General features: G+C 32.3%; 1 protein-coding gene across 6 annotated transcripts in view; it reads right to left on the reverse strand.

The window, feature by feature from the left end:
* The window catches only part of USP15 (ubiquitin specific peptidase 15), a 117,606-nt gene that overhangs the window by 40,802 nt on the left and 62,627 nt on the right, over positions 1–14,177 (reverse strand). For 2 of the 6 annotated variants that reach the window (XR_009702642.1, XM_061206270.1), the window contains exons 7-8: positions 13,364–13,450; positions 4,690–4,834 (exon numbers count right to left, since the gene is read on the reverse strand). Coding sequence is in view for 4 of the 6 variants with exons in the window: in XM_061206270.1 (XP_061062253.1) it covers positions 4,690–4,834; positions 13,364–13,450 (232 nt within the window). In the remaining 2 variants the exon portion in view is untranslated. Of the gene's footprint in view, positions 1–1,080; positions 1,147–3,193; positions 3,292–4,689; positions 4,835–10,366; positions 10,669–13,363; positions 13,451–14,177 lie in introns of those variants that run through there. The other 4 variants (XM_061206273.1, XM_061206274.1, XM_061206271.1 and 1 more) reach the window with 4 other exon arrangements.

Below are 14,177 nucleotides of genomic sequence, written 5' to 3' on the forward strand. Positions count from 1 at the left end.
CCTAAAAGAATATTATTTATGTGTAGTATTACTCATTCTCTTTAATTAAGTCTTATAAAAAAACTTTCAACTTTCTATATTCTTCTGAATTTACAGAAAGATTTTTTCCCTAACCCAACAGATCACAGGAAGAAGCTGACCTTAAAAATGCCTGGAATTTCAACTGACTGCATTGTATGACAGGGATAATGAACAGGTCCTTGATTACTATCAGTTTTTTCAGTGACTTCCTAGAGTCTATTTAAGGAGCCCTGTTACTTCCAAGTAAAGAGTTTGAAAACAACTATCTCACGCCATGCAGCTTTCCAGTGGAAAAGACCATATCACTCCCCTGCTTCAAATCCATCTGAAGAGTTGCTTCTTTCAGGAGGCCAATCATGAGCCTCCTAGGCCTTGACAATGAAAAAGACACGGGTTGGAGTGCTCCTGAAATCTACTCAACTAATGCTAATTAAAATTACCTCCAATAATGCAAATTTCAAAAACTAGACATTCTCTCAATGGAGTAATACATTTAGGGCCCTAGAAAACTACTTTGTTAACTTGTTTGTACCACTGGGACACAGTGGTATATGCCTGTAATCATAACTACTCAGGAGGCTGAGGCCAGAGATAACCTGAACTCAAGAATTTTATATTTCCTGCAGATTGATTATTCATGAACAGTTCTATGTTGTTATATCCCTTGCCTATCAGTATGCCTAGGAGAGCTAAATTAACACAGCTCAGAAATGGAGATGATAAATACCATTATTGTAATACTACTAAGCAAAAAAGAATTAAAAGTACATTCAAGTCTTTCTTCATTCACTAGGTCCTGACAAAGTGGAATAAGACTTGTAGGAAAGGAGAACAAATAAATAAACAAATAAAATAAACAAATAAAACACGGACTATGGATGGCAGAATTTTCCCGAAGTCATTCTGCTTGACTCCTTCAATTTAAAAAGATAAAATAATATCATAATCTAATACCTATTCATTTACAATGTGCCAGTCACTATCCTAAGAGCTTTATATTCATCAACTCACTTAATCCCCACAAAACTCCTAAGATATGGGTACTATTATTTTCCTCACCTGAGGAGAAAAATGAGTTGTAGAAATAACTTATACAGGGCAGCACAGGTGATCAGTAGTAGAGACGTTTTCAATCCAGATAGTGTAACTCCACAGTCTGTGCTTCTAACTTATATTGCTAATTTTTAATGTGTTGTTTTCTTTTCTCTAGCCAGAATATGGTTTTTAAACTGTTCCTCAGAGTCCTGGGATCCCATGAGAATGCTTCTGGGGCCACTAAACAGAAGAAAGCAGATGGGACTCTGGGCACTTCACCCAACCAAAGCAACTTCACTACATCTGTTTAAATATTGAGGATACAATTAAACTTTTCACAGTAATAATTAAAAAAAGATTTTCATGCTAAAAAGTAAAACATTTGAAAAATCACAATATCAAGACTATACTCTTCATAAGTCAGGATCTATGTCTAAAAGTATCTCACATGTTTGCCATTCAGTAAATATTAACTTGACAAATTGAAACTGTATGGCAGTACTATACTCATCAGAAAAATTTAATACTCAGTTGTACCATTAAATCAGAGAAAATCTTGAATATCAATTTAATTAAATTGAATAATAACAATAATGATATTAAGTCACACTCAGATTGGTGCTTCTTAAGTTTTTAATCACAAGCGATCAAATAATTTCATCATCTCAAGGCTACTGATGGGTTAAGCATAACCCATTCTCACAAAGAAAAAATAGGTATGCTTTCACATCCATATTGTTAACAATATATCAATAATTACACTGCCTGATGTACTAATGCCCACTCATATTTTTAGAATTATTGAATTAATAAAAGGAATTATATTAAAATACAAATTATCAGTAGAAGTTTTATAATATTTTCTGAAGTTCATGAATTACCTGAAGTGTCACAGAAGTCACAAAGAAACTTGAAAAAAAAAGCATAACTGAGGAAACGGTATCTAAAAAAATTATTTTAAAAAATCTACTCTATTAACTATCTTTTACTCTTTTCATCTGTGGACCTAAGAACTTACATGGTGTTCATGAAACAGAATAACATAGGCTACTGCCACCATTTTATATTCCCTCCTATGGTGAAGTTTCAACTTGAGAGCTGACATCTAAAGCAATTAAAAATCACAGATGCTTTAAGAAAATAAAACTGAAGTACTAGCTTTTCTAATTCTGGATTTGGATTAAAAGTCAAAAGCAGCAAAAATTAAAACTAATTTTTTCTCTTCTCCAACTTGATTGGAGAGTTTTATTTTAGAAAAAGTACAGTTTCCAACAAGATACAGACATAAAATAATATCCACTGCTTAAAATACTTTGCTAAAATTTTCATGAAAATTTTTTCTTACTTTATGATATTATCAGAAAATTACAAACTATCACCCTAACAAACCTCACCCTCATGGCTATATCTCAGTTGAAATGAAACATGTAAAGGTGAAATATATTAAAAGAGAAGGTCAGCATTAGACATACCTATTGTAATAAAATTGCTTTGAACAGAAGCAAAAACTAATAAATGAAGTTTCTTATACCTTAAACATACACAAAACAGTTCAACAAATGCCAAATCTAGCTCAACATAGCTGATTAGAAGATTTCATTTTAATACTTGTTTTTGAGAAATTGAGTTAATCATATGGAGACAACACTAAATAGACTATAACAAAGGCACAGGAAACTCGAATGTAATATTGCCCTAGAAGGAATTTAGTTTGAATGTAAGCTAGAGACTACCATGAATGATTAGCAAGAACATTAACTCTTGTTCTAACAGACTCAAATTTTTTATGCTTATGCTATTAAAACTTTTTGAAAATCCTAGTCTTAATCCTTATGAAAAAGCACCAAGATTGGTTTTCCATACTACAATGTTAAAAAACAAAACAAAACCCAAAAGACCTCAAGAATATCAAGCCTCCAGAACCAAAGTAATTTTGGTAGTGCAAGGATAAGCAGCTGTATAACAATTAATATGATTGGTGATATGAGAAAGGGTTTTCTGATACTGATGTAACCACCGATTATATAAAACATTTTCCAGAGGTGGTGCTGAAGATGATTTTTCAGTGATTAGGCAGGGTAGTCCAACAGATATACAAACAAAATTACAATATGTCTGCCCTGTTCCTACTCTGAAAGCTCAGCACCCATGCACTTTACTTTGTTATCTAAATAACTGCCAGGATAACAATATGTTTTGGCTTGCTCTTCTCAGATGAGTTCCCTTTCTCCTCTTCTGGAAAATAAAGATATAATATTTTAAAATTTAATTGTCTAACTAGTGCTAGGATCCTAGAAAAAAATTTTGGATAAAGTAATTCACATTAAAGTATAAGCAATATTACTCATCAAAGAAAGCTTAAAGGAATAGTTTATTAACCTACACAGTATCTGCTTCAGCAGATAGGCTATTTCCTGAGTGGCTCAACTCTAAACCAAGATATCAGGAATTAATCAATTATACATCCCAGTGCATGTCTCAGAAAAGTTGCCAACTTCTGGTCAAGAGTTATGACAGTTAAATTTCTAATTTTTCAAGAATGCTATAAAGACAATGGTTCATTTAGGAAACAACTGGATTAATGACTATGTACAAAGGATTTATTTTGAATTTTGGATGATAAAGAGTCCTATACTTTTCTCAGATAGTCAAGATTTACAATAATGTCCTTATCAATCTATATATGTATTTAATTTATATCTTTGGAGGGTGCCCCTTGGGCATAGGAGATTCAGTATTAAAATATAGAGAACAGAATACTGCAGATTTAAAAATAAAAATTCAGAATTGCACACACACACAAAAAAAAAGAAAGAAAAAAAAAGGACTTCCAAAAGAAGGTTAAAATTCAAATATCAAAATAGTATACCATTATTTTGGGCTTTTTGAAATACAGAATTTTATTTGTAAAAGGGGAATAAAATAACCAGCTCTAATTTTATGCACAGTAACAGTGATATTAAAGTATACACGGATCTTGTTACTTCACAATCAATCAAAGACATAAATATTTCACAAGTAAAACTGGAAGAAGGTACAGACAGAGCAGGAAGAAAAGGGAAGCTCTATGGAGACACAAAGGGAAAAAAAGGGCAGTGATCTGTTATATCCCCAAATCGAAAGAGTATTAAGGGAAAGTGATTTGTTAAAAATATGTATACAAAAGGTTCATAAAATTTTCTTATTTTTACAAATCTTAATTTCACATTAAGGTAAAAAAAAAGATTTAAAATTAATTTTATTTAGAGTTAGAACACTGGTGACCATAAAATAATCATTCTCTGAAATTCCCACCAATGTCTAAAAAAAGCAAGAGACATCATATAAAGGAGAGATCTCACTCGCTTTTTCTTCTTCTCAGAGAACCTAGGTTTTCTGTTTGGAATTATATTTTTTGTATGAACTTATATTTAATCTTCTACTATATGATAATCAATCACATGCCACCTGAGAATCATGATAAGATATTCTTAGAATGAATGATTCAAATGTGTATGCTTAAATCTTCCATGAAAACACAAACTCTCCAAACACATATAATACTCATATTCTGACATGTAAAACCCAACTCTATTTCTCTTGTATTATTGATTACCATAAAACATGAGTTTCACTTTGTTTGGAAGGACCTACCTGAATAGCTGAGTTCATGAAACACGTATTTCCCAAGTTACTTAGGCCACAGAGGCCGGGCTGTTCATTGTTTCTTCCAGGTTCTGAATAATCATAGTTCTTATAAGCAGTATATGATGGGAGACAATAATTTGAGTTTTTCACACTGGAAGAAAACAAAAAATCTTTTTCATAATGCAGCCAATTATCATCATATAGTTATAATGAACAGAGTACTTTAAACCTATTTGAGATATGCGGTCAGTCATTAATTTTTTTATAAAGCACTTAACTCAGGTACTTTTAACATGAACCTAAATCAAAATAACCCCCTCAATTAATATACTCCTCATTCAATCAACAAAATCACAGCATCATATACCACACCAACCAATACAAACCACATTATGTCTTTCTACCCTTGATTAACTGGAGCAGCTTCACAGCTTGCTCCATTCTTCACTGCTCCATCAAATGTAAAACATTCAGATTTTAAACACCACCCGCAGCAATAAATCATCTCATTGATGTCCCTTTTACATCCTGCTACTGTAATAGAGTGAGAACAGTAGAAGCTGGAAGAGTTGTACTTTAGTTACAGGTGAGAGCAGAGATTTCCAGGGCCTTTGTGACATCACTGTTCTGATGCATCGAAGATTCTATTTATAGTATTCTACGCTAGACCAGCAAAATCTGGTATTCAAATGCAGAAAACAGCCTGGGGTGATCAGCAATGCAAAAATGAAATGATTTGAAGCAAGTACACACTTCAGTATTATTATTATGGAAAGAATCTTCTAGTTTGTTAGATTAATGCAGTTTATTTAACTAGGTAAATACAACCTCAGGATAATTTGTACTATGAGTACAATAAATATTAATCTTAAAAAAAACCTACATAATATTCAACCTTAGAGAATCAGGGTAATTTTACAAAGAACTAAGAGAAGTCAATAAGTTAGATCCCTCTTTCTTTTTACATGTAACTAAAAAAAATTTTGTGGAAAAGGATAGATTCTTCCTTAATTTTTAATAGGTTATCTTATAAGATATTTATGATGGATGCTTTGGATATAATTCAAAAGCATACTTTCAATCATTATTTTTTTTATTCACTAGAACAAACCTGAACAAGAATCAAGGTTATTTGCTAAAAGCAAATAATGATGTAAATAAATGAATACAATGTTACAAATAAACATGGTAAATCAGTAACTCTGACAATCTCAATTGGCTATAATTTATTCCTGGTATTATTTTTTTTTAAAGTTGTTACTTATAATTTCAAATACTTTCTATTGTAGCTTCTATACTCTCACTTTATAACAGTTTAAATGAACTGTACTACTGCTTGTTCTAACAAAGCCTTTAGTAAATATACACACCCTAACAAACCAACAGGTAAAACACACAAAACCTGATTATCAACCAAAATTTACACACACAATGCTATCCCACTAATACTTTTGTAGTTTTAAGAAAACACCCCCCTTCATCACAAATAAAAGATCAACTCTCAGACTGAAAAACCAACCTACCCCAAAGTTAAACAAAAAGAGCAGGCTCCAAAGAAGTGCAACCTTGATCAATTCATAGACTTGTAGTTATTTACTTGTTTTAAACTTAAAGAAAAAAAAAAAAAACGGGTTCAAGCGTCTTTTGGATTTTGCAGATCACTAGCCTAATAATTCATATTTTATTTTATATTAGCAGTAACAAAGTTCAAGGCACTAGCGTTGGTGGTATAGTGGTGAGCACAGCTGCCTTCCAAAGTTCAAGGCACCTATCAGCAATTCCATATATAGTCACTCAGTGACTGGATTCTTGAATCTAACTTTGAGGACATGTAACAAAAAACTGAATCCTGGTTTTCCTTTTACCCCTTTAAGAAGTGCTTAAAATCAAGGTCTGCTATATATTACAAAAATGCAAGGCCTACATTTTCAACATGTTAAAAAAAACCCATATATATCAGCTGTAAAATTACAATAAAACTTAAGTCAGAGTACAAAGGGAAAGTATGCCCAAATACATGCTCATGCATACACACACACCCACACCCACACCAACACCCATGCAAGTGATCTGAATCCTTAAAGGATATCTACATTTTAGTTTAAGTGACAGGATAAGTATAAACCTTGGCCAAAGATTAAGATGGTAGTCTACATGCTCAATGATAATAAAGAAAACAAATTAAAAATATTTTAATACTATCTTCATTGGTCACTTATAATCCACATCTTATGTGTTCTTTAAATCAAATAAACTCTGTCGGGGAAAATAGCAAAACCAACAGCTCTTTAAACACTTCGACAAAGTACATGGAAACCTAAACCCGAAAGACAGCCTCTATACCTTTCATGACTACTGCTGCTATTTTTTTTTTCTAAAGGTTGTAAGCTAGTCCTTATCCCATAAGGTTATGTTACTTTGCAAAAACAAATAAAGTTGCCAGTAATCTTAATGGGAATTTTAATGCTATGCTAGATTAATGCATCTTAAATGAATATACATTTAAAAATATAACATTTTTTAGTAAAATCGAGCCCTTATCTTTCTATAAATATTTGAAACTGACTTTTTAAAATTTAATTTTATTTATTTTTTATACAAGTTCTTATTAATTATCCATTTTATACATATTAGTGTATATATGTCAATCCCAATCTCCCAATTCATCCCACCCCCCTCTCCACTTTCCCCCCTTGTTGTCCATACATTTGTTCTCTACTTCTGTGTGTCTATTTCTGCCTTGCAAACTGGTTCATCTGTACCATTTTTCTAGATTCCACACATATGCGTTAATATACGATATTTTTCTCTTTCTGACTTACTTCACTCTGTATCACAGTCTCTAGGTCCATCCACATCTCTACAAATGACCCAATTTCGTTCCTTTTTATGGCTGAGTAATACTCCATTGTACATATGTACCACATCTTCTTTATCCACTCATCTGTCGATGGGCATTTAGGTTGCTTTCATGACCTGGCTATTGTAAATAGTGCTGCAATGAACATTGGGGTGCACGTATCTTTTTGAATTATGGTTTTCTCTGGGTATATGCCCAGTAGTGGGATTGCTGGGTCACATGGTAATTCTATTTTTAGTTTTTGAAGGAACCTCCATACTGTTCTCCATAGTGGCTGTATCAATTTACATTCCCACCAAGAGTGCAAGAGGGTTCCCTTTTCTCCAAACCCTCTCCAGCACTTATTGTTTGTAGATTTTCTGATGATGCCCATTCTAACCAGTATGAGGTGATACCTCATTGTAGTTTTGATTTGCATTTCTCTAATAATTAGTGATGTTGAGCAGCTTTTCATGTGCCTCTTGGCCATGTGAATGTCTCCTTTGGAGAGATGTCTATTTAGGTCTTCTGCCCATTTTTTTGATTGGGTTGTTTGTTTTTTGATATTGAGCTGCATGAACTGCTTGTATATTTTGGAGCTTAATCCTTTGTCCATTGATTTGTTTGCAAATATTTTCTCCCATCCTGAGGGTTGTCTTTTCCTCTTGCTTATAGTTCTCTTTGCTGGGCTAAAAGCTTTTAAGTTTCATTAGGTCCCATTTGTTTATTTTTGTTTTTATTTCCATTTCTCTAAGAGGTGGGTCAAAAAGGATCTTGCTGTGATTTATGTCATAGAGTGTTCTGCCTATGTTTTCCTCTAAGAGTTTGATAGTGTCTGGCCTTACATTTAGGTCTTTAATCCATTTTGAGTTTATTTTTGTGTATGGTGTTAGGAAATGTTCTAATTTCATTCATTTACATGTAGCTGTCCAGTTTTCCCAGCACCACTTATTGAAGAGACTGCCTTTTCTCCACTGTATATCCTTGCCTCCTTTATCAAAGATAAGGTGACCATATGTGCATGGGTTTATCTCTGGGCTTTCTATCCTGTTCCACTGATCAATATTTCTGTTTCTGTGCCAGTACCATATTGTCTTATTGTAGCTTTGTAGTATAGTCTGAAGTCAGGGAGCCTGATTCCTCCAGCTCTGTTTTTTTCCCCTCAGGATTGCTTTGGCTATTTGGGGTCTTTTGTGTCTCCATACAAATTTTAAGATCTTTTGTTCTAGTTCTGTAAAAAATGCCATTGGTAGTTTGATAGGGATTGTAATGCATCTGTAGATTGCTGTGGGTAGTGATTTTCACAACATTGATTCTTCTAAGCCAAGAACATGGTATATCTCTCCATCTGTTTGTGTCATCTTTGATTTCTTTCATCAGTGTCTTATAGTTTTCTGAGTACAGGTTTTTACCTCCATAGGTAGGTTTATTCCTAGGTATTTTATTCATATTGTTGCAATGGTGAATGGGAGTGTTTCCTTAATTTTTCTTTCTGATCTTTCGTTGTTAGTGTACAGGAATGCAAGATTTCTGTGCATTAATTTCGTATCCTGCAACTTTACCAAATTCACTGATTAACTCTAGTAGTTTTCTGGTGGCATCTTTAGGATTCTCTATGTATCACGTCATCTGCAAACAGTGACAGTTTTAACCTCGTCTTTTCCAATTTGGATTCCTTTTATTTCTTTTTCTTCTTTGACTGCCATGGCTAGGGCTTCCAAAACTATGTTGAATAATAGTGGCAAGAGTGGACATCCTTGTCTTCTTCCTGACCTTAGAGGAAATGCTTTTAGTTTTTCACCATTGAGAATGATGTTTGCTGTGGGTTTGTCATATATGGCCTTTATTTTGTTGAGGTAGGTTCCCTCGATGCCCACCTTCTGGAGAGTTTTTATCATAAATCGGTGTTGAATTTTGTCAAAAGCTTTTTCTGCATCTATTGACATGAACATATGATTTTTATTCTTCAATTTGTTAATATGGTGTATCACATTGATTGATTTGCGTATATTGAAGAATCCTTGCATCCCTGGGATAAATCCCACTTGATCATGGTGTATGATCCTTTTAATGTGTTGTTGGATTCTGTTTGCTAGTATTTTGTTGAGGATTTTTGCATCTATATTCATCAGTAATACTGGTCTGTAATTTTCTTTTTTTGTAGCATCTCTGTCTGGTTTTGGTATCAGGGTGATGGTGGCTGAAACTGAGTTTTCAATTAGCATTTACATTTAACATTATAAGCACTATATATCTATACTTTAATCCTCATAACTATAATTATGCTCACTTTGCAGTTAATGAAATGATACTTTCAGCAACTAACTTGTCAAAAGCCAGATGGCTAGTCTCTGGCAGTCTCCAAAATCCAGTTCCTTTTCATCGTTTAATCTCTTACAGGGAGTCATTTCCATTTCAAATAAAAGAGCTTTAAATGAATTAACAGAAAAATAGAATGTGCCCTGATGTGGAATGCCAAGAGTTGAGACAATAAATACATTAAAGAGATTTTTTTAGAGGAAGTATTATAGTAAAGCAGATGCAGCAAGACAGAAGAAAAATGCGGAGAGTGGAAAGATTTTGGTACATATTTAAAATGTACTTAAATTATAATTGAGGCAAGAATTAATACTGTACGGATTAACAAGTAAAACTACTACACAGGGTGAATGAACAATATTCTGGCATCTGATTCTTCATAATATTAGTCTTTAATAAAAACTTAAACTTTATTAAACTTCAATGAAATAATTCCAAGTACACTTTGTTATTACTTTATAACAAATATTTTTATCTCTGGAAATGAAAACTTTATAACTTAATAATGTATCAGTTTAAGTCTTGAATTTGTAAATAAATGCCATATAAACGTTGTGTCACAACTACTGATTTTTTTTTTTTTTTTTAATTTTATTGATTTATTTATTTATGGCTGTGTCGGGTCTTTGTTTCTGTGCGAGGGCTTTCTCTAGTTGCGGCAAGCGGGGGCCACTCTTCATCGCGGTGTGCAGGCCTCTTCACTATCGCGGCCTCTCTTGTTGCGGAGCACAGGCTCCAGACGCGCAGGCTCAGTAGCCGTGGCTCACGGGCCCAGTTGCTCCGCGGCATGTGGGATCTTCGCAGACCAGGGCTCGAACCCGTGTCCCCTGCATTGGCAGGCAGATTCTCAACCACTGAGCCACCAGGGAAGCCCCCTGATTTTAATATGTACTTTACACTTGGAGTATTATCTCCACATATATGAAGTTTCATAAACGTATTTAATCTTAAAAGGTCATTACCCATTTTACATACTTTTAAAGAAACTATGCTATTTCCATCTGAAGTCTTAAGCAGCTACTTATTTCCACAAGTTGAAAAGAAAGTCAAGAAATAAATTTTATGTGAAATAACTGTTATAACATTAATTCAAGTTTTTTAAAGTAAAAAAAAAATCAACTCTCCATTTTATAAATGTTTAAATTTTGTTCCTTACTAAGAAAGGTTAAGTTTTACTTTTAAGTAAGGTGGTACCAGTAGCTATTTGCTATTAAAATTTCCTAATATGAAAGGACTATTTTAGTGTCTAAAATAGACAAATATAAACAGCTAAAAATATAACCTAGTCATAGGAGTAGAATCATTAATTAATCATGTTCTAAACTTTTAAGACAACACTCCAGTTCCTCTCTTAATATTTTCTGCAGTCAGAGGTTTTGAGATCAGATTGTACTGTCATATTTTTACTGTGAGAGGGAAATAAGACAAAAACAGAAGCACCAGATCACATATACTAATATGGCAACTCTGGTCAAAATACAGCCTATGTTCAATATAGTCTATATACAACGCTAAAAAATCTCTCCAAAGCATAACTAACTATAAATACATGTTATACCTGGAACCAAATTCTTTTATAGTAAATGTGGGAGCCATCAGCAATTGGTAGAAACACAAATAATATTTTATCTCATATGAGAAAATTACTTTTGATGAATTACATTAAAAGATACCATGTAAAATACAAACCAGATTATAGGAGGGTATTTCCCTTTACTCTTTTGCCTGTGGATATACATTTTTAAATAGAAGAGAACACATTACACTGCAATTTTGGATATCCAGTGTCTTCAGTATTTCACTATTATACTACAGTGCACGTATCTTGTTACTACTGAAGTAAGGAATTAGTGTTTTAAATCTTCTTGATACATATAGCAAACTCTTTTCTACGAAAGTTGGACTAATACTCCAACCACTCAAACAGAATCCTTACAAGAACAGGTACCATCACTTAACTTTTCCCAATGAGACTGAGGTGGGGGAAAGTGGATGGAGTTTATGTTTTTAATTTACATATCTCTAGTTAGTAGTGAACTTGAACATTTAAAATGTTTGTTTTAATTCTCTTATTTTCATTGCCCAGCTGCATCATTTACCTACTTTTCTAGTTGTCTTAAAAAATTTCTCACTGATTTTTATGAGCTTGATATACTAAGAATATCTGCCCTTCCTTTGTCATTTGTAGCAAGAATATTTTCCATTTATTTGCTTTTTAATTTTTATATGCCTGACAATTAAAATTTTAGTTTAATTTAAAGTTTTAAAGAGAAATAGCAATCCAATTTTTCCAATAGCATTTCCTGGATAATCTGCCCATTCTCCATTAGTCTAGGATACTTTCTGATCACACTACATTCTTTTATATATAAAGGTCTGTTTCTGGGCTCTCTTTTCTATTCCATTGATCTGGAGGTATATTCTTGGGTCAGTACTATGCTGTTTGAATCTTATATCTTTATAACAGGTTGTGATATTTAGTAGGATTAATCCTTTCTCATTGTTTTTCCTTTCCAAAGTTATTTTGGCTATTCTTATATATTTATAATCCAGATGTATGTTAAAATTAGAATCATTTTGTCAAGCCCCACCTCTCCATATGAATTTTAAGGGAACATTAATTAAACCTATAAATTCAATTAACGGTGCTTTTTAAAAGATTATTTCACAAATAGTTTCAGTCCTTTTGAATTTACCCTTTGGAATAATCAGATGCCATTTATGAACTGGACAAGTAGTGTAAATATTTAACTACATAAATCCTGTAAACCTAATACATAAACTACAATGTATGTATCCAAGAAGTAAAAGGACAATAATCATCTCTGGATTAAAATTCTTCCCATAATTGAATGGACTAATTATAAATAAGGTTTTCTTTCTATCCTTTTATATAAAACCATGCCAATTTTCAAGGTAATACATCCATGTCAGACGTTATAGCGAATCCCAAGTGACTTTGAATCCTTTTTCTTATAGCAATATGGCACACATTTTCATGTAATTTTTGTAAATCCTAAGATTCTGAATACTATTCCTGATGGAGCAAGGGAATTGTTTCTCCAAACTTTTTCAGAAAAAGTAATTGTCTTTTTGATAAACATAAAAATTTGTATGTTTTCCAGTTGAGAATCACTGATAAACACTTTTAAAAAACACTATGTATTGTCTGTGATTACATGTCTAGTTCTAAAATGACATCTGAAATTTATACTGTTCCTAAAAATTTGAATTCTAACAGACTTGTATATATATTTCAATAATTAGTGTTTAGAATATGAAATTCTGAAAGTGCTTTATTTCTCTTTTAGTAAATTATTGTAGTATATATATTAAATCAAGAAGTTTATACCTCTGTTTGCTTTCTTGTGAAGTTACTCCTTGAAGAACTGACCAGTGATTTAAAAGAAAATCAATTTTAATGCATTAAGACTTTTATCCTAAATTTTAGATACAAGAGATTTTTTGCAACCACAATAGGGCGATCAATTAAACAAAGAGTTTTTAAGATTCAGTGCTTACTTTCTGTTGTTGATGTTGTTATAATTATTTGATAGAGATGAAGGAGAGATCTTTGGTAAAGTTGAAAAATTGGATGCACCTGGGGACCTTTAAAAATATGAAAATGTTAAATTAGATAAAAAATGCTGAAGTTTGAAATTAATTATGAAATAAAGAAAAGAACTACAGATGACAATGTATGTAGTAAATGAATGCTGGAAAACAGATTTATGAGCAAAATCACCATATACCCTTTGGTTTTCAATTTCCAATGTATTTGTTCATATAAAAAATAATAGTATATAAGGGAACTATTTTCAAAGGAAATTTACCAAATTAAATATAAAACTTGATATTATTCTTATAAATCTACTAATGCAATACACCCAGTTCTGAGTTCAGGTAACCATTATTAACATTTTATAATCAATAATTTCCTTAAATCAATGGAATTAAAATATTAATTTTTAAAGGAAGCATGTAAAAGAAATCCACTGTGTCTCAGTAGGTACTATGGCATTCCAATTATATACAACACAGACACAGATATCATAGATTTTACCAATTTTTAAAACTGTAAGGCAAGAGGGATGAAATAGCAAAGAGAATTCCAAACATAATCCCGAGAAGTAATTTTTGGCCAAGGTTATCCCTGCAAAAACTGAACATATATAAATCTCACTATCTATTACACACCTCACTAATTCAGAATGTTTTTGGAGAAATCTAAATTACTAATGGCTTTTAATCAACAAATATGCTTTATAGGCATGATTTATAGTAAACAAATCCATTATATAGGAATGATTGTTTTAAAGTAGTACTTAAAAGTCTC

Source organism: Eubalaena glacialis, chromosome 11 (assembly GCF_028564815.1).
Source record: "Eubalaena glacialis isolate mEubGla1 chromosome 11, mEubGla1.1.hap2.+ XY, whole genome shotgun sequence".
In the NCBI taxonomy this organism is placed as follows: Eukaryota; Metazoa; Chordata; class Mammalia; order Artiodactyla; family Balaenidae; genus Eubalaena; species Eubalaena glacialis.